General features: G+C 39.8%; 1 protein-coding gene across 3 annotated transcripts in view; it reads left to right on the top strand.

Moving 5' to 3' along the window:
• Positions 1–20,985, top strand: part of WDFY2 (WD repeat and FYVE domain containing 2) — a 99,168-nt gene that overhangs the window by 62,753 nt on the left and 15,430 nt on the right. For all 3 annotated transcript variants that reach the window (XM_067563065.1, XM_067563068.1, XM_067563066.1), the window contains 6 exons: positions 1,174–1,247; positions 9,505–9,559; positions 12,998–13,148; positions 15,049–15,161; positions 17,368–17,494; positions 19,398–19,503. In XM_067563065.1, the coding sequence (XP_067419166.1) occupies positions 1,174–1,247; positions 9,505–9,559; positions 12,998–13,148; positions 15,049–15,161; positions 17,368–17,494; positions 19,398–19,503 (626 nt within the window). The remainder of the gene's footprint in view (positions 1–1,173; positions 1,248–9,504; positions 9,560–12,997; positions 13,149–15,048; positions 15,162–17,367; positions 17,495–19,397; positions 19,504–20,985) is intronic.

Genomic DNA, 20,985 nt, shown 5'->3' with positions numbered 1-20,985 from the left:
TAAAGAACATGGAGGATCCACTGAACTGATGAATGTTTTGATACCAATCCTGAGTGTTTGTATAAAACAGCAGAGAAAACAAGTTGAAAATACTTTGGATAATCACCATTTATAAAAGCAAGTGAACATACCTAAAGGGGGTGGGGGGCTACAAGAAACAGAACAGAAGAATCCAATGAAAAGCAGAACTAAAAATCTTTAGTTCATTATTCTTGCGATAAGTATTAAATTAATCAGAAGGAGCAAGAATTCCTAGCCCTTCTGCTGAGATTGCCAGTTGTAATGTTGAACTCTTTCTGCAGAAACTTCACTGAGACTTACAGCTACCAGTTATAGTACTGAGGCAAACAAACAAAACAGAATTATAACTGCACACCTAAATTGGATTCAAAAGGCCATCTATAAACAGAGAGAGCAAACATAACTCTGTTAGTAGAAAATTCTGATTCTACACCAAAATGTTGACAACACCAGGTTCCCAAAAGGGCATAAGGAATTTTTTAAAAACCCAGCTGCAAGAGTATATGCTGAATAAAATTGTAGTGTGGTACTTGTGTAGGTTAATGTGTTTCTAGGTATAAGGTGGAATATTGTTTTGATCATACTTTTAGTAATTGGTTACAATATAATCTAATTATAATAGAGATGATAGTCCATAATGTAACTACAGTTGTCAATTTGTCTTTAGTTTTGTTGAAACTCAATAACATTTTAGTCCATAGGAGTTTCCTACTTCAGGCATTTAAACTGATGGTATGTAAACCTTAGAAATAATATTTTATTACTTGATAGCTGAAGATCAGAAAATGTAGAAAATTAACTTTAATCATTCTGTTAAATCCACAAAACCTTTTAAACTGAAATCTTTAATATTTTTTGAGGAGTCTGTGACGCCACAACAGCTCTTGTGTAACATTTTCTGTTTAAATAATTTCATTGAGAAAAAAGTGGGATCTTGAAGTCAGGAGTAGTTGTATAGCTACTAATTTATTTTCTGATGTAACAGGGTTGACTGAATAGTATTACTGAAAGAGTATGTTTATGCTTTTCTATCTTAAGGGATAAAATGAAGACTACCATCGTAAGTGTGTTAGCTAAATAAGCACTTCAGAACTTCAAGATTTATGAGAATCATGGTTTTGTTAACTTCATCAACATGTTCATTTTTTTCAGCTCCATGTTCATGCATGTCTTTTAACCCGGAAACAAGAAGGCTGTCCGTAGGTCTAGACAATGGTACAATCTCAGTAAGTACTTATAAATAAGATTTCCCATTGAAATACTTCCCTTTTGAGAAGTATGTATATATTATTGTGCGGAGGAATTTTAATTAGTATTGGCTATGTGACAGAGACCAACACTGCTCCTAGCTATTGATGAAAGTGACAGCTCTAGTGCTTAAAACAGTAAAATTTCAGACTAACTGGTATGTAAACTTGAGCTGGGTTTAGAGGAATTAGACAACTACACAAAGTGTATGGGTTTACGTGTCCAATAACAAGTTTTTAATTCGCCAACTTTGACCAAATTATTTATCACTTGTACTAAGCTGGTCTCTGAACACTGCAAATGAGGGTAAAGTTACTTTCTCAGATCCATATGATGCATCTCAATTCATACAGTCAGCTCTTTATACATAATATATAGCACTGTCCCAGAGCCCTGTACAAAGACTGGTCCTGGCTACGCTCTTGTTAACACAACATTACACTGATGTAATTCTGCTTTGTGAGGGATAACTTCCTTAAGTGGAGTCCCTCCTGACTAACAGCAGTGTGAATTGGGTCCATTCTCCTTTTGGTAACTTCTGAGAGATCCTCAGGCATGTAAAGAGAGCAGAATATAGAAGCAAAGATCTGCCACGTGGATCAGAGGGGACACTCACCATTGGATTGTAACTGTTATGGAAACTGTCAATTGGGGGCTGAGTTAGACTAAGGGCTGTATTTAGGGGCTCAAGTGACAGCGGTAGTCAGAGGTATTTTGTCATTCTTTCAAATGAGACTCTTGGTATAGTTACCTGTAGCTTTGATGCTTTGTAATTAGACCTTTGCTATGTGTTTTACATGGGACCATATCTTAAAATTGTTTTGGAAGCTGGAACAGGTGCCAAAGTTAACCCACCCACTTGGTAAGCATGGTGTCCTATAGAGAGCCAATGGCCCTGTGCTCTGGGACCTGTACTGGCTACCAGTGAGCTCTCTGATAGGTTTTAAGGTGCTGGCTTTGATCTCTAAAGCCTGAAATGACCTGGAAACAGTCTGCCTTGAGATTGAGTCTCCCCATTACGTTCTGCTACGCCTGGAGTCAGCAGAAGTACTGATGCTAAATCCTCAATGATATTATACTGAAGGAGGGGTTGGCAGGGCATTCTTTATAAGGGCCTTGGACTTCAGGAATGCCTTCCCTCCAATCTGAGAGAGTCTGTATTTGTCGTCTTTCAGGGCACACTGCAAGACCCACTTGTTTCACCTGGCCTTTGAGGAAAAGTAGGGGAATGAGATACTGGCCAGCATGTGGAGGATTGGTATTTGGGCTTATCTGAAGGAGTGAGCTGACTGAACTGTGTTTTGGGTTTGCAATTTTAAATAATTGACAGGGCACTTGGATCCTCTTTAAGGGCATATTTTATTTATTCTAAAGAAAGTACATTGAGGGAAAAAATGCTGGTTACCATCTCTCAGATTGTATGTTGCTGGGGTTTGTTGGTAGTGGCTACATCAGATTCTGTCCTATCAGCTATTTTCCCCTTGTTTTGGCCCTTTAAATGATCTGAAATGGATTCTGAAAGTATCAGCATGTGATACCAGCAGCAACAGCAAAGATCACGTAGTACAGAGATGTTTGGCTATATCCACCGCTGATTCAGTCAGGCACTCAGAGGAATATCTGACTGCAAATGGTTGAGAAAGCTGCAGTTATTTTCTGAAATACTTGATGACATGGAATATTTCCTAGAAATTCTGTTCCAAGACAACCAAACTTTGACTCAAATTCCTGAGTCTTTCAAATGCATTGGCACAGGGCAGGGAAGAAATGCTACATTCAAAAATGAAGGGAATGAGTTAAACTACTCTTGCTACCTGCACTTTTAAAATGTGACTCATTCCGGTGATGTGCCTGGCGTTTTTGGTGAATGGAGTAGTGCATTGTAAGGAGGAGGATGTTGTAGAGAGGCTTTATTACTGTCAAAATCAGTAGAGGGACAGATGTTCCACCAGAGCTGGTGAAAAAGAACTGAAGGACTGGTGGCTGAGATGAATTACTGTTATGTTTCCATTTAATTTAACCTCTAGCTAAAAGTTAATTAGAACTCTTCATTCATTCATCATGGAGTAAAGTCAAGTGGATGATAAACTTCCCTCATTTTGCTCCTAGAAGTAACACAAGTGGTTATTTTCAATCTTTATAACTTGTCATCTTAGCAGTTAAATGTATAAGCAGAACATAACAGACTATGTTTCACGATGATTGATTTTAATCAGCACTGCAAGATTGCATACTTTCTTAAGAATGGTTGAACTTAAAACCATCATGATTTTTTTTTGGTTGTTTTTGTTTTTGTTTTTTTCCCCCCATGTGCTCCACTTCTGCAATCCCTTCCTCAAATCCTGGCCTGAAGTTCAGAAAGCTGTCATTGAAGAGTACCTGTCACTCCATTGCTCACTTCAAATTTTCAGGGCTATTTCAGGTGCCTTAGAAGCCAAGGACTCTTTCCTCCAAAATCAAACTTTCTGTTCCAACATGAAGTATAATTAAGCTTTAACGGAGATGCAAGTCTCCCACTGCAGTGGCTGTGAAGGAGAAACCTCCCTTTTTATAAAAATGTGGTATCTCAAAAGGTCTGCCTCCCTTACTGGTAAGGACATTTATACACTATCACTATTCTCCTATTGTTCTTACTGCAAGCAAAGATCTCAGACTTGTCTTCATGAGCAATCAGTGGCAGGCTAGAGGGTGATAGATTTTACACTCCAGTTTGATGCAAACTCATGTTTGTGTGGGTGGCAAGCCCTCAGTTGGGCCTCAAGAAAAAGAGCTCATAAAACACCCCATTCAGAACAATGGCTCCTTACCTTCAGGAAGAATTGATCTTAACATCTTGTATCATTTGCTCCTGCTAGATATTTAGAGACTTAGTCATGTGCAGCACTTCCAATATCTGTTACTGAATAACTGATAATAGCTTGCTCACCCAGATTGTGGCAGTTAGAATATCTCTTTCCTCCAGAGGCAACAAGATTAAATGACAATTTATCTTCCTGCCATCATGTTGATCTGATTTGTATCCTGTACAGAATGAGTTACTTTAAGACTTGACATCTCAAACTTTATTTTCCTGCTGGTATATGCCCTGTGAATTCCACTCTGCAAAACAATATATTTAAGGAAATTGTTTAAACCCAAAATGAAAATCCTACTTCAGATCCAAACTCTATGCAGCTGCCCCAACTTTTTCTGCATTTTTGAAATATTTTAATCCTTAATATCCTTAATCCTGGGTAATATTTCCCAGTTAAAAAAACCCACTTTGATCATCTTTCACAATGCCCCTTGGGGGATAACTAATTGCATAGTCAACAGTAAGATTTTGTTTATCTTTTTAAGAGCCTTCATCCTTTGCGAATCCTGATGCCAATCTGTTTAGCTCTGGGGGATGTACTCCTAACCCACTCCGATCAGAATGCTGTCAGCTACTCTTTTAAACAAGAGTCTAAGATGGAACCTCCCTCTGGATCTCTCAGTGTGAAAACTGTGTAGTCTGTCAACTAGGATTGTAAGATCCTAGGGGCAAGGGCCATTGTTTTTCTGCCTCTTACACAACGCTGAGCACCATGTTGGTAGCTAACATAAATACTATGTAAGGTTAGTAGATTCTCAGTCTGCTCATCCATTGTGAAAAGAATATAATTAGGATGCCTGCATGGCCAAAGTAAAGATTTCCAGATGAGAAACATGAAATTCACAAAAGGTGTTACTTCAGTTATTACAATCTTTGAGGAACAATTATTGGTCTCTATCTCAACTCTTATTTAAAGGTCTATATGTGGCAATCTTTGTGCCCATACTGCACCAAATAAGACAAAATCATTCTTGCCTATTCAAGATTCTCCTTCCCGGTTCATGAAGTCTTTCATAATAGATCCAGCACTGGAATAGACGTCCAAGGGATGTTGTGGACTCCCCATCACTGGAAGCTTTTAAGAACAGGTTGGGCAAACACCTGTCTGGGATGGTCTAGGATTACTTTCTCAGCGCAAGGGGCTGGACTGGATGACTTCTTGAGGTCCCTTCTGACCCTACATTTTTATCATTCTGTGATTGACTAAATAAGTTTATCGAGAAACAAATCAGACTTATGCTGGAGAAGGGCTCATCATAGCAAATAGTGTAGGTAAGAAGAATAACAGACTTCTGAAGAGCCCACATTATCTTGCCAACCAAAAATTTGTTTCCAATAGCAAATTCCATCCTGATAGGCAGTATGTTTAACCAATGTGGGCATTCAGAATTGTAAGTCTACCTCGGATTCCTCTTGGACGTCCCAGCACTTCCTATACAAGTGGATGTGGAAGAACTTTTTTTTTTTTTTTAAAGCTTTTTTATTTTTATTTACAACTCGTTGTTAGCCACAGAGAACTAACTGCCAAATATCTTGGGGTCCATCTTTGTCAGATGTATCCTCCTCCAATTAAAGTAGTGTTAGGTCCAATCCAAATAATCCCTACAATTTGTGTTGTGTTCTGAACTTTATGGATGACCTCTACCTTTTATGATGGAACAAGCCAAAAAGTTGCCTAACAAGAACTGGAACTCAGTTGCTTAGGTAATAGAATCATATTCCATGAAAATAGTACCAAAAAAAATTGTTAGAAAAACAAAAGCTTACCTCTGTAGAGTTTTTTAGAAATTAAATCCAGTGTTCTTGAAGTGGAGACTAAACAAAACATATAGGTGCAGCAGACATGCACTTCTTGAGCAGGGCACCCCATAGTAAAATACCTGAATTGGTTGCACCAGTGGATAAATCATTTTTGACAAAAATGGGGGAATGAGAATGCAATAAAAGAAAATAATATTCAAAAGGGGGAAGGGAAGGAGAAAATTAATATGTTGGAGAAACGTGCATGAATTTACAAAGAGGAGAATATACAAAGCAGGAATGAGATGTAGCTATGGGTTTTGTATGGAAAGGAAGAAAAGATGGACGAAACATGAGAAGATAAAAAATATGGAGTGTGTTCTGGTTAATGGAACATTCTTATTTATACATTGCACCTCCTGGTTTTAAGAAAGGAAAAGGGGTTAAAGGTTGTGCTATGTAGATAAAACAGCGAGAGTCCTGTGGCACTTTAAAGACTAACACATTTATTTGGGCATAAGCTTTCATGGGCAGAAATCCACTTCGTCGGATGCAGATGTAGATAGTTTGTGTTACTAGCAACTATGTAGATAGTTTGTGTTACTAGCGAGTATATATCCACCGTGTATTGAAGCAGAACTAGGTAATCAGAACATTAGTAATCCTTATTCCACTTCTGCCTTTGTTATACAGTGATCATAATATTCCCTGTACCATAATGCCATAAGACTTAATTACAAAAGCATTTGAAAAGTCTTTCACTGAAGAATATGATTAACGTGATCATGTTACCTAATTACCAAAGGCAAAATTGGAACTAGTTACATGGGTGCGCGTGTGCGTGTACGTGTACACACATCACCCTACTTCGTTCTGGAAAAGTGTCTCAGGTTAATTTGAGGTGGGTGAAAACAGTGATGAGCCTGGAGTTCAGATGTTGCTGATAGTTACTGTTGGGAATGTGACTGTACATTGTTGCCACACTAATGTAGCTACTAGTGCTAAACCCTTGTTTATGCACCACAGCAGTGTCATATGCGGCTTTCAATTTAAAGGTTAATAAGGTAGGTATGTTTAACTGGTACACATTGTGGCAAGTAAAGCTGATTTATTTTTTTCAGGTAACGTCAGGAAAGTTAAGCAACACTTCACACCAAGGAACATTGGTCTAAATGAACATTATTGTAAAGCACTTGATGCTGTGGTTAGATTGTTAGGATCTTTAAGGCAATAATTAATAAAAACCTAACATCAATGGTGGGAGGAGTTTCTTGCTCATTTGAGGGTGAAGGTGTCAGGGTGACCGTGGATTAGAAATTCAGTGTACTTAATTGATTTGTTACCACTCTTAGACCTGTGCTCTCTATTGTAGTCTGTTGGTGCCAGGGGATAGCTAATGTGAAATGATTAGAATAAGGGAACCAGTAGAGTGATGTAGGGCAGTTCAAGAGAACACAATTATACAATTATAATTAACTTGCCAAGGAGACCTGTGAACATCAGTGACTTACTTTTGAGCTCTGTTGTTGCATAAACTGGTAACATAACCCAGTCATGTTTGATTTCTCAGTCCAATGTTTGTAACCTTTGACTGACAGACTATAATATGCATTAGTCTGACCTCAGTTTTAGTGGATCATATCCAGGGCTTGGGTATAATGCGTTCTTTTAGAAGAAGATTGTTCTGTTTCTATTGTGAAATGTTCAGATGGGTGTCTGAGTGCCATTTTACTGTAGGCTGATTTTGGATTAAAGTGGACATCATTTTAAAGAGTTAATATAGACCTACAGTTATTTCACAGTGAGATCTGAGATTACTCTAATTATTCCCCTAACTTGGAAATTGTAAGGAACCATTGTCTTTTATAAATAACTACCAAGTCTCTAGACAAATAACGACTTTTACTATTTTGTATACAAGATACTTTGCTTTACAAATAGATTGTAGTACTAGTCTGCCACTCAGAATTTTGGCAGTTCTTGTAAATTGGATACCCTAATATTCTACGTGACTTTTAAAACTTCATTCATTTTAAATATTTTTACTTAGTCTCATTTTTTCCCCTTATTCTGGGCTACCTTCCCATATTTCAATCTCTGTGATCGATTCCCTTTCACAGAAGTCACAATAAGGATGATTTTTTTCCCCTACTGCCACTGTTGCTCTCTTCCTCTCGTGAAATCTCTCAACATTCGCTGTCTTGTTCACTTTTAGCTTTCTCTCACTTATTATGTGTATTGACTAAGCCTACACCCATTCCATGCCCCATGTTTCCCCGTGAAAGGACGCCATAATCTTCAGGCCCAAAGTTATGCTATACTGAATGTGTTATCTTTACTTATTTGTGCCTAGTCCATTATAAGTCTCTCTCTGTGTCTGTGCCCTCTCACTTTCTCTCATTTGTTCTGTAAATACTCAGTGTTTTCTGCTGAAGACCCGCCATCATTCTGAGAACGAGTTCGTATGATCCTATCACAAAGCACAAACTCTGACATCTGGCTATTAGGCCATTGCAATCCAATATCACAAGGCTTTTGTCTGCTTCTTTTCATTGAGGCCAGTGAGTTTCCCGTGTTTTGATCTGTTCTATCTCAAAAGCCAAGCAGACAAAGGACACTTGTGCGTCCTGTGCCTGCTAACTTGTGTGGGGTTTGCCGCCCTGTGTTCCAAAGGCTGGAGACTGTTCCACAAGTTTTCTTGTACGCTGATATTTTCATAAACAGTTCTTGAGCTGTTTAATGTCACTGCTGCTGCTTTTCGAAATCAACACAAACCTGAGCAGCAGTTGGGAGGCTGACAGCCTCCTCTGATATGAACAATTCTGTACCTGGCAAAACAAGTGCTAGAGTAACCATCCAAACTACTCTTCCTTGCCCATTGAGAGAGACCTTGTAATAATCCATGGCATCCCACTCATAACACAGAGTAATCACCAGCCTCACATAAACACCAATGAAGAAGTATTGTTTTTTTAGGATGGAACAAGAGGCTACAGAATCAGCAGTGGGATGAAATTAAGCAAAAGGAAATATGGCCTTAATATCTGTGAAAACTTCCCAACAGACAGCTCTGTTGAGATTTAAAACTAGCTGGAACAAAATGAGGAATAATCCAGCACTGGTAAGGGTTTGAACTTGGTGGCCTAAGAGAGCTATTGCATCTCTAAATTGAATTACAGGTACTTAGGCAGCTCTCACCTACTCTCACCGGAAGAGGGCAGTAGTACACAAACACCCAGATTAAATTGCAGCCCCAGCTGGCTTGAGAAACTAAAGTACTTGGGAAGCACTTGATCCCAGGTCTCCGGTTCTGTGGCATGTGGTTGGCAATAGCTAAATCATTAACTTGGGCCAGCTTGCTTTTAAATTTTTTGGTTGCTACTTTTACTACCTTCGTTCCGTTCAAAGTCACTATTTTGAAATCACTTATCGGGCAGATTGCAAAGACAAAGTAAACTGGAAATAGTGGAATTTACTACTCTATTTATTTATTTAAAAGGAAACTATTTATTTGTATTGGAAAGCAAAATTCTAGCCAGCATTGAATTTGAATATGGAAGCATTTTATGTAAATTCAAATAGAGCACAGATGTATTCTCAAATATTTGTCACATTTCTAAACATTATTTTTATTTTTACAGGAGTTTATTTTATCAGAAGATTACAACAAGATGACACCAGTAAAAAGTTACCAGGGTAAGAAATGCAGTCAGTCTTTGTTAACAGACTTATATTTTACATTTGTTAATGTCATCAATTAATTTTAAAAAACAAAAAATATTCTCTTTTGTGGCAGAAGGGGAGAACATGTTATTTCCTGTAATTATTGCTTTACTAATATAAAACTTTGGTTTGTCATTGGATCGATATTACACTGTGTTTATTCTGAGATTAGAAGAGTGAAAAAACAATGGCTTGTTTAAAATATCAGAAATATGCTGGGGGTTTTTCTGGATAAATTCTCTAAAATCAGTCTTTCTGTTGGAATCTTTGGCAGTCTGGCATATCTAATGAAGTGATCTAAAAACCCTGTTCCCTTTTATCTTAAATGCCCACATCTCTTTGAAGAGATGAGACTCTCATTACATTTCAAAATATAGATATCTTACCCCAAGATCAAGAAATACTAATCCATACCTTCCACCTAATAGCATTCTAATGTTCACCAATGGGCTCTCCTAAAAGATGAAGCTGTCCTTATCCTTTTTTGTTAGATCACAAAGGTGTTTTATACCAGTACGCATCATAAATTCTGTCTCAACTGATCACTATTGTGTAGTGATGTTTTCTTGTACCTGTCTTCCTGTCAAATACGTAGATAACACCATACTGCATGACATAAGTATAGTATTTCCACACAGAAACCTCTAACACTGATTAGTGTTCAAAAGTTGAATGTGAATTATTTCAAAGTTCTATGCTTAGAAAGGTTCAAAATAAGACAATCATTCCTTCAAGAGATGGTGCTTTAGGGAGAGGGGTCACTTTGTTACATACCCCCTGAAAGCTTAAAAAGAATCTGGATCTTCACCAATGAAGATGAAACACGCTTTTGCTTTTAAAAGTTTTACTTCACATCGCTTTCACTTAAGCTCTCAGGTGTGTTATAACATCGTGAGAAAACGTAAGTAGGTTTGTGTTCATGTCAACTATAGAAAAATAGAATCAAAGTAAAATGTATATGCGTATCTTAAAATAAGATTATGGATTGTTTTTATTTATAAAAAGTCTTTACTGTCTCATACCTTCTGACTAATTTGCTGGTAAGGCCCTGATCTACTTACTCACATGAATTAGTTGATTCAGATTAAAAAGTCTCATTGACCTGCAGTGGGACAAGTAAGCTTGCATGCATGCATTGGAGACTACAGGATCAGAACCTAAATGAAATTAATTGGTGGGGGAGGTGAAGAGTGAGCTGAAATCTTTCTTGTCCTTTTATCCTTCCTCCTTTCTCAATGCTTGTAAAGTATGTATATGTTCACATACACTAATGTGTACACAGATTTCTTGCTATTGCCAAATTAGTGTTCCAGTACTGCCATTTCCTGAGAATTCTGCAGAATGATCAGTGTAACTGATGCATAGGAAATTCTTGTATTTCCCCAACCCTTAGCAGCAGGCTTACCGGAGGGGGACCACTCTCTGCATCTCAGTGAGCTCAATAGATGAAGGCTGACACTTCAGACCAATTAAGCACAGGACATATTGGTTTAAAAAAAAAAATACAGTAGGTCTTGCATTCTCTCAATCTCACTTTCATGGTTACAAGACTGGGGTTTGGAGGTCTGTAGGGATAGGAGCAGTCCAAGCTTTATTGCAGGTTGGAGCATATACAGCTGGATGGGATGTGTACTTGGTATAGCTTAAGTGTTAGTCTAGTAAACTGGCCTATTTACTATAGAAGTTTGGAGGCCACTGTTACAGCCCCATGTAAATTGTGTTACCAGGCTATGAGGAACCTGGTCCGGAGAAGTGGGTGTCTAGTGACAGATATTTACACAGATTTTACACCCTTGACTAGAAATAATTCCTTCATAGGATTCAACAGACACCATGTATATATTTGTGTAGTGTATGCAACAACAAAAATCTGCCAGTCTTTATTTTAGGATTGTGGTCTGAGTAATTTTGGTTTTTAAAGAAATATACCAGTTAGAATAACGCTGCAAAGATATTTGATGTCTTTATAGTGTCAACTTTCACATAAACTAATACAAGCAGCCTGCTCTGCATGGCGTATGTCTCAAGGTCCCAGAACTGTAGTAAACCAGTTGGTTTGTGTATTGTAGAATATAGTTCTCACTTTTGGGATAGAGCTGGAATAATTTTGTAAGTTTTTTTTCAAACCCCTTGGTTTATTTAAATCAGTTCAGCCCAGAGGTCACTAATTTGAAGAATCATTAGTGAAAGGTAGGGCTCCATTTCTTAGGTTAAAAGTCCTTGATGGTTTTATTTAGGTACAAGTAGAAATCTGTTTTTTGTTTTTATATTACCCAGCTGTGATCTTTATATGGCACTTTTTTCAGCATCCTATTTGAAATAACTTTCCTGTGTGCCATATGTGCATGCAGTTTTCACGCGCACTGTCTGCTTCTCCTCTGTAACCTCTAGTGGTCGGACAGGATACCAAAATCCAAGTCCTGGACCGGTCCCTACATGACTAGCATTGAATCACTGAGCATAGAGGGGCAACTTTGCTGGGCTGGTCACCTTGTACACAGAACGATACGACTCCCCAAAGCCATGTTTTGTGGACGGTTGAAAACATGAGCATGTACACAGGGAGGCCAGCGAAAATAATATAAGCGTGCTCTCAAAGCTCACCTAAGGCTGACCAAGTCAACCCAAACACAAGGGAAGCTGCTGTTGCCGATAGATCAGGATGGCATTAGATCTATTGGTCTGTAATTAAAGCCATTGAGAATAGCAGAACAGAAAAAGCCAAAGAGAAGCAAGCAGGCTGTGGCAAAAACATGCAGCCACGTCTGCCTGAAGCGCGGATGCATCTGCGGATTCCTCATCGGTTTCCATTCACACAAGAAGATGCACTGAAACAAATTGACTCCGATACATAATCTGTGATGGGGACTCGAGCAATGTGTGTGCAGTGCTAAAACTCTTTGTTAGTTTAAGGCTGCGTCTACACTAACTCTTCAGGAAATCTGTGATTGCACTTCCATGTGCATAGTCCCACCAGTGATAGCAATAGTGGGAGTGTAGGTAGGGCATGGGCATTTGTACCACTATGTTATCTAAGCCTGCTCAGTTGGTCTAAAAATCACAGCCTTGAATCCTGCGCATGCTAGCATTACCAGTGATGATATAGCAGTGATCGGAGTTTTCCTGAAAAATGCAAGTGTAAGCAAGGCTTAAGGAAGCAACTATTAAAGTATATTATCATCATGCAGACATGAGGCTTGCAAGGTTAGGCCCCTATGTATGTAGTTAGTCACATGACCAATCCTGTTAGGACATCAGTTAGGATTACAAGTGTGAATAAAAGCTTGCAGGATTGGGCTGTAGAACTGGTTTGGTGGGAAGGGATAAATGTTCACAGGGGTTTTTTTGGATAGCAGATGAATGACATCATCGGTGTTATATGTGTGGGAGTTTTTTCTGCTTGATTTCCAGCTCACCAAGGCAGGATTATGATGATTCTGTTTGTCCTGGAGATGGAGTGGGTGTTAAGCACAGGACAGGACAAGCACTTCACATGGCATTGCTCGGAGAGTGGGCAGCGACTAGGAGGGTACCGGACCAGTGCAGGGGCCTGTGGCCTGCAGTATCCTTTGTGGACATCTTAGCTTTTCTGTTTCTTTTGTCTTTGGCATCTTTTTATTACAACAGGTGTTTTCAGGCCTCAGTCATCTTACCCATCTATATTTAAAATCTCACAAGGAAATAATTAAGTCTGTTAAAAAAAATTGTCAGTGCTCATAGCTTTAGCCTCTTTATGCATGAGGTATATTTAGATTTACACATTTTTTTTAAACACTCAGCAGTGATCTATCCATTCTTAAAGCTGCATCCTATTGCGGCCTCATTGTCAGATAGAGATTGATGGGACCTTCATTTAAAAAAAACATGCTTTTCCTTTTGGGAATTATAATAGCAGCAAAGTAGGTCAGTGATCAGGTCAGTGTGTGCACAGATGCATGGTAAACATTAAATGACTTAATATGAAATAACAAGTACATATCCTCCGCTTTGGAACAGATCAATATGCTTTTGAAATACAGGCTCAGCTGAAGAGTTAATGATTCCTAAAATGTTACTCACAAACAGCTTATTCTCCAAGATCTGCCCCGATAAAAGAAATGTCTACTCTCTCCTTCTATTTGTGATCAATTTTAAGTTTAAAAAATAGTCTAGAAAGACTGAGAACAGAGATGTCAATGTGTTGTTAGTGAAACAGGGCCCTTATAATGTCTACAGCTCAGTCACTGCCCATTTTACTAGTTCATGATAACCTGTAAACCAAATTGAGGTGAAACCAACTTCTGTACAAGCAAGTGAAATTGACCAGCCTTTTTGTCCTGTCTAGGCTGAGCGAAATGCAAAAAAGTGTAAATAGTGAAGAGTAAATTCCACTTCTAAAATATTGGCCATTATTAGTCTAAAGTGCTGAGGAACACAGGATCCTGTTGTCCTTTGTTCTGGATAGCTCCCTTTAGGGGTCTTGGAACTCTCTTCCCACAACTTGGAGACCACTTGAACTGGACCCTTAGATCATGTCAGAAGGGCAGCTCCTGTGTTTGTATTAACACCAACAAATACAAATAATTGGTTGTTAGCGCTAACAACATCTTTATTCTGTTAATCCCGTACTCTGTTCTCTGGGGCGTCCCTGGAGTTCAGAATGCATAGTTCTTTGGGTATGTGTATTCTGCACAAAAAAACCAACCTGCAGCAGGGAGTCTGGGTCTATAGACTTAGATCTGTGGGGCTACACTGTGGTGCTAAATATACCCATGTAGATGTTCCTGCTCCAGTTGGTGTTCAACTCTGCATCACAACCCTTTCTCCGGGCTTCAGAGCCCAAGCAACATTGTCTATGCAGCTATTTTTAGCACAAGCCCGAGTCTGTACCGGGCTCTGAGACTCACTGTCTCAGGTTTTTTGCTGTGTGAATGTTGATTATAGAGGACAGTAGTGCAGTGCAGACTGTCAATGCCAAAAACCCATTCCTCAAATCTATGAGGTGGAATCTAAAATTAGATTGAGAGGATGTAACCTGTTCAAAACCGATTATTCCAGTAATCGGTTGGAATGGGTCCAAATCTCACCATGTTTAGACTACACATCAGGATGCATCTGTTCAAACTGGCATTTCCCCGAACATGTCATAAGACATAAAACAACTCTTTCAAAGAACAGCCACAACCACCTTCTAAAATGGTTTCTACTAAGAGGAAGGAGTCATATTCCTTCTAGAGGTAATTGATGTGTCTTTAATCACGGAGAGCATCAAGATGGTACTGTGAGGGATGTGCTATAAATGCAAATATAATAGTGGCTACTCCAGCCGTGACTCCAGCTTAATACAATTATTAATATTTAAACAAAACATTGAGTAACTGCTATGTAACTGTGCATAAAAATGCAACATTTTCTTATATATGCATCCCAGAATTCAAAACATGTCTAGCCTTCGTAAAAGATTCCTCAATGCTTTCAATCAGATTTGATGTTGATACCCGACATGTGTTTATAGGTGATCATTCTGGGCAGGTAACCATTCTCAAACTAGAGCAAGAGAACTGCAGCCTTGTCACGACGTTTAAAGGACATACAGGTAAAGCTGAAGGTTAAATAATTTTCTCTGGTTCTTCATCTAGGCTCTGTTACCATTGGATGAAGTTTTTAAACATTTTTAAGCAGCTGTGATGGTTTGAATTGAAATGTCTGTATTTTGGGGGGCACAGTTAGACGAGCTTTAAACTGTTGTCAAGGTAAAGGGAGGTAATTCTTTGTCACTTAGGCCTTGTCTACACTAGAAAGTTTTGTCAACAAAAGTTTTGCCGGCATATAGCCACCGCTGTAACTAAATCACTGTTGCGTGTCTTCACTGTCTCTTTCTGTCAGTGGAGTGCATTCACACTATCAGCTCTTTTGTCGACAAAGTGAGCAGTGCACTGTGGGTCGCTATCCCACTGTGTAACTGCACGCACGGTGCTTTGGGACGGATTTGCAGTGCTTCACGGGACAGGCACAGCGCCACATGATGGAGGTTTCTGAATCCTGTTGTTCTATGGGCATCCCACTAGTTTGACAGCTGCTTTTAAACTGTCCTGTCAGCCAAGCTGACACAGCTAAGCACAAGAAGCCCATAGAAGTGGGGTGAGAGTGAGTGAATGAGGGGGTGTGGGTGTGACAGACAGACAGCATGTGTTGGGGGACAGTGAATGTGTCTGCACTCGTCGTGTCTCTTTAAGTTCAGACAGCAGCAGCTGTAAGCAACCAATCCCAAGGCAGAAGCTGCTACACAGACAGCTCATAGCTGGTGTCCCCTGTTCCCCCCGCCCCTCCCCAGCAGAGACAGGTCCGGTACACCCGCGGGGGCAGGGAAAGGGACAGAGCCCCCACCTCCCTCCCTGGCTCTGCACAGCACATCAAGAGTTACACCCCTCGCCCTGTAGTTTAGGGAGGCAGGGCAAGACTGTTTGCTGCGCTGTGGAGTGAGCTCCATGGTGAGTTAACTTGAAAACTTCCTGGGGCTTTGAAAGGGGAAGGACAAAGGCAGACAGCTGCAGGGCAGCCAAGCTCAAACTGCTTACCAGAGCAGCACTCACGATGGTGTGCTGGGATAATCGGGAGGCTATTTTCAGTGATATAACCTAAGGGCAATGTCTACACATGTGCTTTTTTGCAAAAACTTTGCCAAATAAGTTCTATGCCTCTCTTCTAGGTGGTTTTATTTTGTTGACTAACCAGGCAGTTTTGTCGACAAAAGGGTCATTGCAGTGTGTAGACCAGGATTGTTTTGTCGACAGAAGGTGACTTTTGTTGACAAAACTCTCTAGTGTAGACCAGGCCTAAAACCAGGAGAGAAGCCAGACTTAAATGTTGAACATTCTGCACCTTAGTTCAAATACAATGGTGGGAAAGTGCTCCAACAACTAAAGCCCTGATCTAGGAAGACCGTAGTAGATAAGGTCCCAGCCCTGTTAACGTGCACGTGAGTAGCTCCATTTGTAGAGGAGTGAATGTTTATGTGCAGTGTTTCTAGGATGCGACAGAAGCATGTAAGGAGTTAAAATTTACAAGTACACATTGCAGGAGTTGACTGACCATTTTGCTGGTGGGGCTCTCTTAGAAAACACTTAAATGCTTGTCCTTGTGGTGTGTGAGCCTACACATAACAGGCGCCTGTGGAGAGGAGTCTTGATGGCTCATTCTTCATTGATCAATTTCTTTTTCCCCCTGTGGCAGTTTTCTTTGTCTTCATGGATTTCCATATTGGCCTACTGCTCCATTTCAGACCAGTCAGCTGGTGCTGAGGGTGTGGAAAGTGTTTTGAAAACTTACTAGCTTTGAGGCAAGGATGCTCGGTTCTCATGCTGCAATATTGTGGCAGTGGCGCCTCTCATTAGTCTCCTCTGTTCATCACTAACTCTGTCTCTTGGGTGTGGAGATGGGTGGCCACATAGCAGCTCTTTGACCTCTCATGAGGTGACTTCTTATCGCAGGATTTGCTTACCATTCATTGGGCTCCGTCTGCGTGAGCTACAGAGCTGGGACGGCTCTCTCCACCAATAGAAAAGCAGGATTAGAATTTGCCTCTGGTTTCCTAGGCTTTTCAGTGGGGCTTATTCTATGCTAGACCTTTCTGTTGGAAAGTCTACCGTATGGTGATGCACAGTACATGCAGTATGTGTTGGATGCGTCTAAACTTAAGTCATGTCTCTTTAAATTATTGAGACTCACATTTTTTTAATTGCATTCTTCCCTTCCACTTTCAGTGGTAATAAAATAACTGTACTGTGTCTCTCCTGTTTTAGGTGGTGTCACTGCTCTTTGTTGGGACCCAGTGCAGCGAGTTTTGTTCTCAGGCAGTTCAGATCATTCCATTATTATGTGGGACATAGGAGGAAGAAAAGGAACAGCCATTGAATTACAAGGACACAAGTATGTTTGAAGAGGTTTTTTCTCCTCTGTATTTAGGGGAGAAAAACTAAAGTCAGCCACCACACTTGGAAGCAGAACCAAGGGGTATATTCTTATGTATGTGCATGGGATTTGTATCTGTGACTCCCTGTAACTTGTATATTACCAGTGTTAATTACATTTAATGAGAGGTTGTTTTCCCCAGAGGGTTCTATCTTCTTTTTTTGGTGCCAGAATTTCCCTCTTTCCCCTTGAGGGAGGACAGGATTCAAAATACCAGCCACTTTAACTCTCTGTTAACTAAATATTTTTTTAAATGTGAATGTATGTAGAATCCAGGCTGTACTCAAGGTGCTCTGTCTAAGCAGCCGTCATTTGTCAACGTGTTAAACGCACATTCATAAATATCAGCAACTGAGCAAGGCAGAACTGACTTCTGCCGCTGTAATGCTGGAATACATTACAGGTGTGAACCAGACTTAACAGGCCTACAAAGGAGGGAATGATGTGGTATTTTTGATCTTACCAATAGTTAAGACTAATTTCACCTACGCATGCTTTTCTAACTGTTGAATGACTGTACACACTGACTGTTGAAGGGCACTTTCTGCTTGGTTGGGCTGCCTTGATTTCATAGTTCTGTGCCACTCTAGCCATGCGTACTTGGGACTTCAATATTTATTCCTGTTTATATTAAAGCCTACTGCTGCATGCCGTGCCGTGGCTCATTGCTGTGGCATCACAGCATCTAATGGACAGGGTATCTTAATTGCAGTATGGCTGTATTGGAGAAAGTGCTGGTTCAGCAATGTAATGCACTGAATTAAATAGAACCACAGTCAAGATAGCATTTCCACAGAGTGCTGCCTTTGGAGCTGGCAAGTCATAGATACACAGTAGTGTGGTGCTGTTCTAAATTGCCTTCTAAAAGCATTGCTAAATAGAGGAGCATTCATATGCTAGATAGTGGACCAGTGTGAGCCTGGCTTGGTGTCAAGCAATGCTGTAAAGTGCAGAGTGAAGATCCTGACCTAATCCCAGTGCACTAAACCAACTTCCTCTTGAAGACCCAATTCTTCTGGAGATCTCCCCCTTCTCACCCTCCCTCCAAAAAAAATCAGAGCAAGAAAATAAAACGAGCTCAAGTAATTCCTTCCCCTTGGTCTCAGTGTCGTCTTTCTGTGTCTGTCTCCTAGATTGTAAATGCTCTGAGCCTTGATATTTCTCTCTTGTATAGAGCTGAGCATATTTTTTTGTGCTTAAGAATAATAATAAAAGGAGAAATAGTCCATTTTTCTAAAAACCTTTAATCATAAAATATTGGGAAGATCTGGGGCAGCCTTATCCGTTCTTTACACTATTTGAAATTCTTCTCATTTGTTAGTGTTGGATTAGAATGCTCACAGCAGCACTGTAGGCAGTGTTTTTCTCTTCAAGTTGCCAGATAATGTTGGGTTTTTCATTGCTTCATTCACAGGCACTGTGTGGGATTTAACAAATTAACCAATATCGGACAAGTTTGTTCTGAGAGAGAGAGAGAGCACTTTAAAATGGTGCTTATATGTATTTGGGACTATGCTCTCAGAGTCTATTATATTACAATGCAACCATGACTTTCAAGAAAACCAAGACCTCCAACCTAATTAACTGGAAAAGCAGTAGCTATGTCTGGAAACTAATCTTGTTGTAAATCCTACTCTAATAAGTGGTGTGCTAACTAGTGGGACCAAATTCACAGCACACTGTACAGTACATAATATATAACCTTACTGATTGGAATTGTAGGACTATTGAATTTTATACACAAATGAGCTAAGAAAGAAAAATGTGGCAAACCTGTTACTTTACCTTGAAACATATCTTCAAACCTCTGACTAATCATGAATGGTTTGTTACTAACTGATATTTTGTGTGTCTTTTGCAGCGATAAAGTTCAGTGTCTCTCCTACGCTCACCACACAAGACAGCTCATCTCTTGTGGTGCAGATGGTGGAATTGTTGTCTGGAATATGGATGTTGAGAGGCAGGAGGTAGATATCTCTCTTGTTCATTCTCTAAAAATCTGGGGCCTTTCTAAAGCATGTAATTTGAACCTGAACAGTATCTTTTTAAAGGTTAGAAAATAAACTAGTGTTTTAAGAATGCTCCAATTGTTATACATGTTAAGACATATGGCTTTGTGTGTGATCTACTGGTTCAGAGTAGTTATATGGCAGAGATTTTGTGTTTTATGTACGTGGCTAAAGAGTTTGTGCTCTCAGTGCCCTGAAAAGTGATTCTCTGAAGAGGGTGTCTTTTTCAGTGACTCTATAGGATGAGTGTGCAAGTAGGATGTCTGTTCTCTTATGCATGAAAATGATTGATTACGTTTCAATCAGTTACACCTGTGAAAAATGTAGAGGTAGTGGGATTATGCCAAAGGCCTAATTTAATGTTTTAGCAATGATAGAAGAAACAATTGCTCAAATCATATTTAGTTTCTAGGACTGTCCTCTTACAAATTAAAGGATGGATGTTTGTTTTTTTTAAACTCAAACTGCCATTTGAGTCAGTTTTTTTTTTTTCTATCCTTGCTAAAAATCATTAAATTAAGGCCCTTGGTTACAACAGTGTAATCCCACTAATAGTTTTGGATAACTGTAACTGATTGGCACTTACTAAACAATTACTTTGATGCATGAGAAAACAGAATCCTCCTCACGCACACATAACATATTGGCTCTGCACGGCTAATGACATAAAAAGTAGTAAACTTACTCTGTGCCTCATGTCTGCTTGGGAATAGCCTCCATTCTATAGTCTCAGTAGCTGCAACACTGCTGAACCTTAGGTGTAGACAAGGACATGCAGGGCTTGCACTCACTGAGCTCAAGTTTTGCACTTCCTTGTAACTGGGGTAAACCCCGATTAACTCAATCATTGCAAACTTCAGTTTGTCCTTGTCTACTGTGTGGGGTGTAGCTACACTTAATTGCTGAATTGGCCCATTTCTGGAGTGTAGACAAGGCCTTAGTCACTAAAGTAAGGTCATATGGCTCTGAATACCCACAGTGGGCAGATGTGAGTTACTTGGTGGAATTTTTAGTCACTGTACTGTAGAATTATCCTTGAAAGAGATACAACCCACATAAAAATCCCACTTGTTTGTGAATTTTTCTTCTTTGAGTGCTTGCTCATGTCCATTCCACTATAGGTGTGTGCACGCCTCCGTGCACGGTTATCTGTAACTTTTTTCACCTGGAGTCCCGCATACATGCTGCGGTATTTGAGGCTCTGCCGACCCTACGCCCCCTCAGTTCCTTCTTTCCGCCCATGATGGTTGCTGGAACTAACCTTGCTTGCAATCGCAAGTACTATTCCCTTTGTTTGGACTTGTTTATTCTGTTGTTAGTTTTATAGTTAGTTAAGTAGTTGTTAATAGTGTAGTTAGAGTTAGGTAGTCCCGGCTGGGACTTTGTGTGGCCGGGGCATGCCCCGGTCACTGAGCTTCAAGCCATGTGCCTCCTGAGGGA

The sequence above is a fragment of the Emydura macquarii genome, unplaced genomic scaffold, assembly GCF_026122565.2.
Source record: "Emydura macquarii macquarii isolate MOO-44397 ecotype Brisbane River unplaced genomic scaffold, CSIRO-AGI_Emac_v2 contig_2473, whole genome shotgun sequence".
In the NCBI taxonomy this organism is placed as follows: Eukaryota; Metazoa; Chordata; order Testudines; family Chelidae; genus Emydura; species Emydura macquarii.
This window is presented reverse-complemented; position numbering and strand designations above follow the sequence as displayed.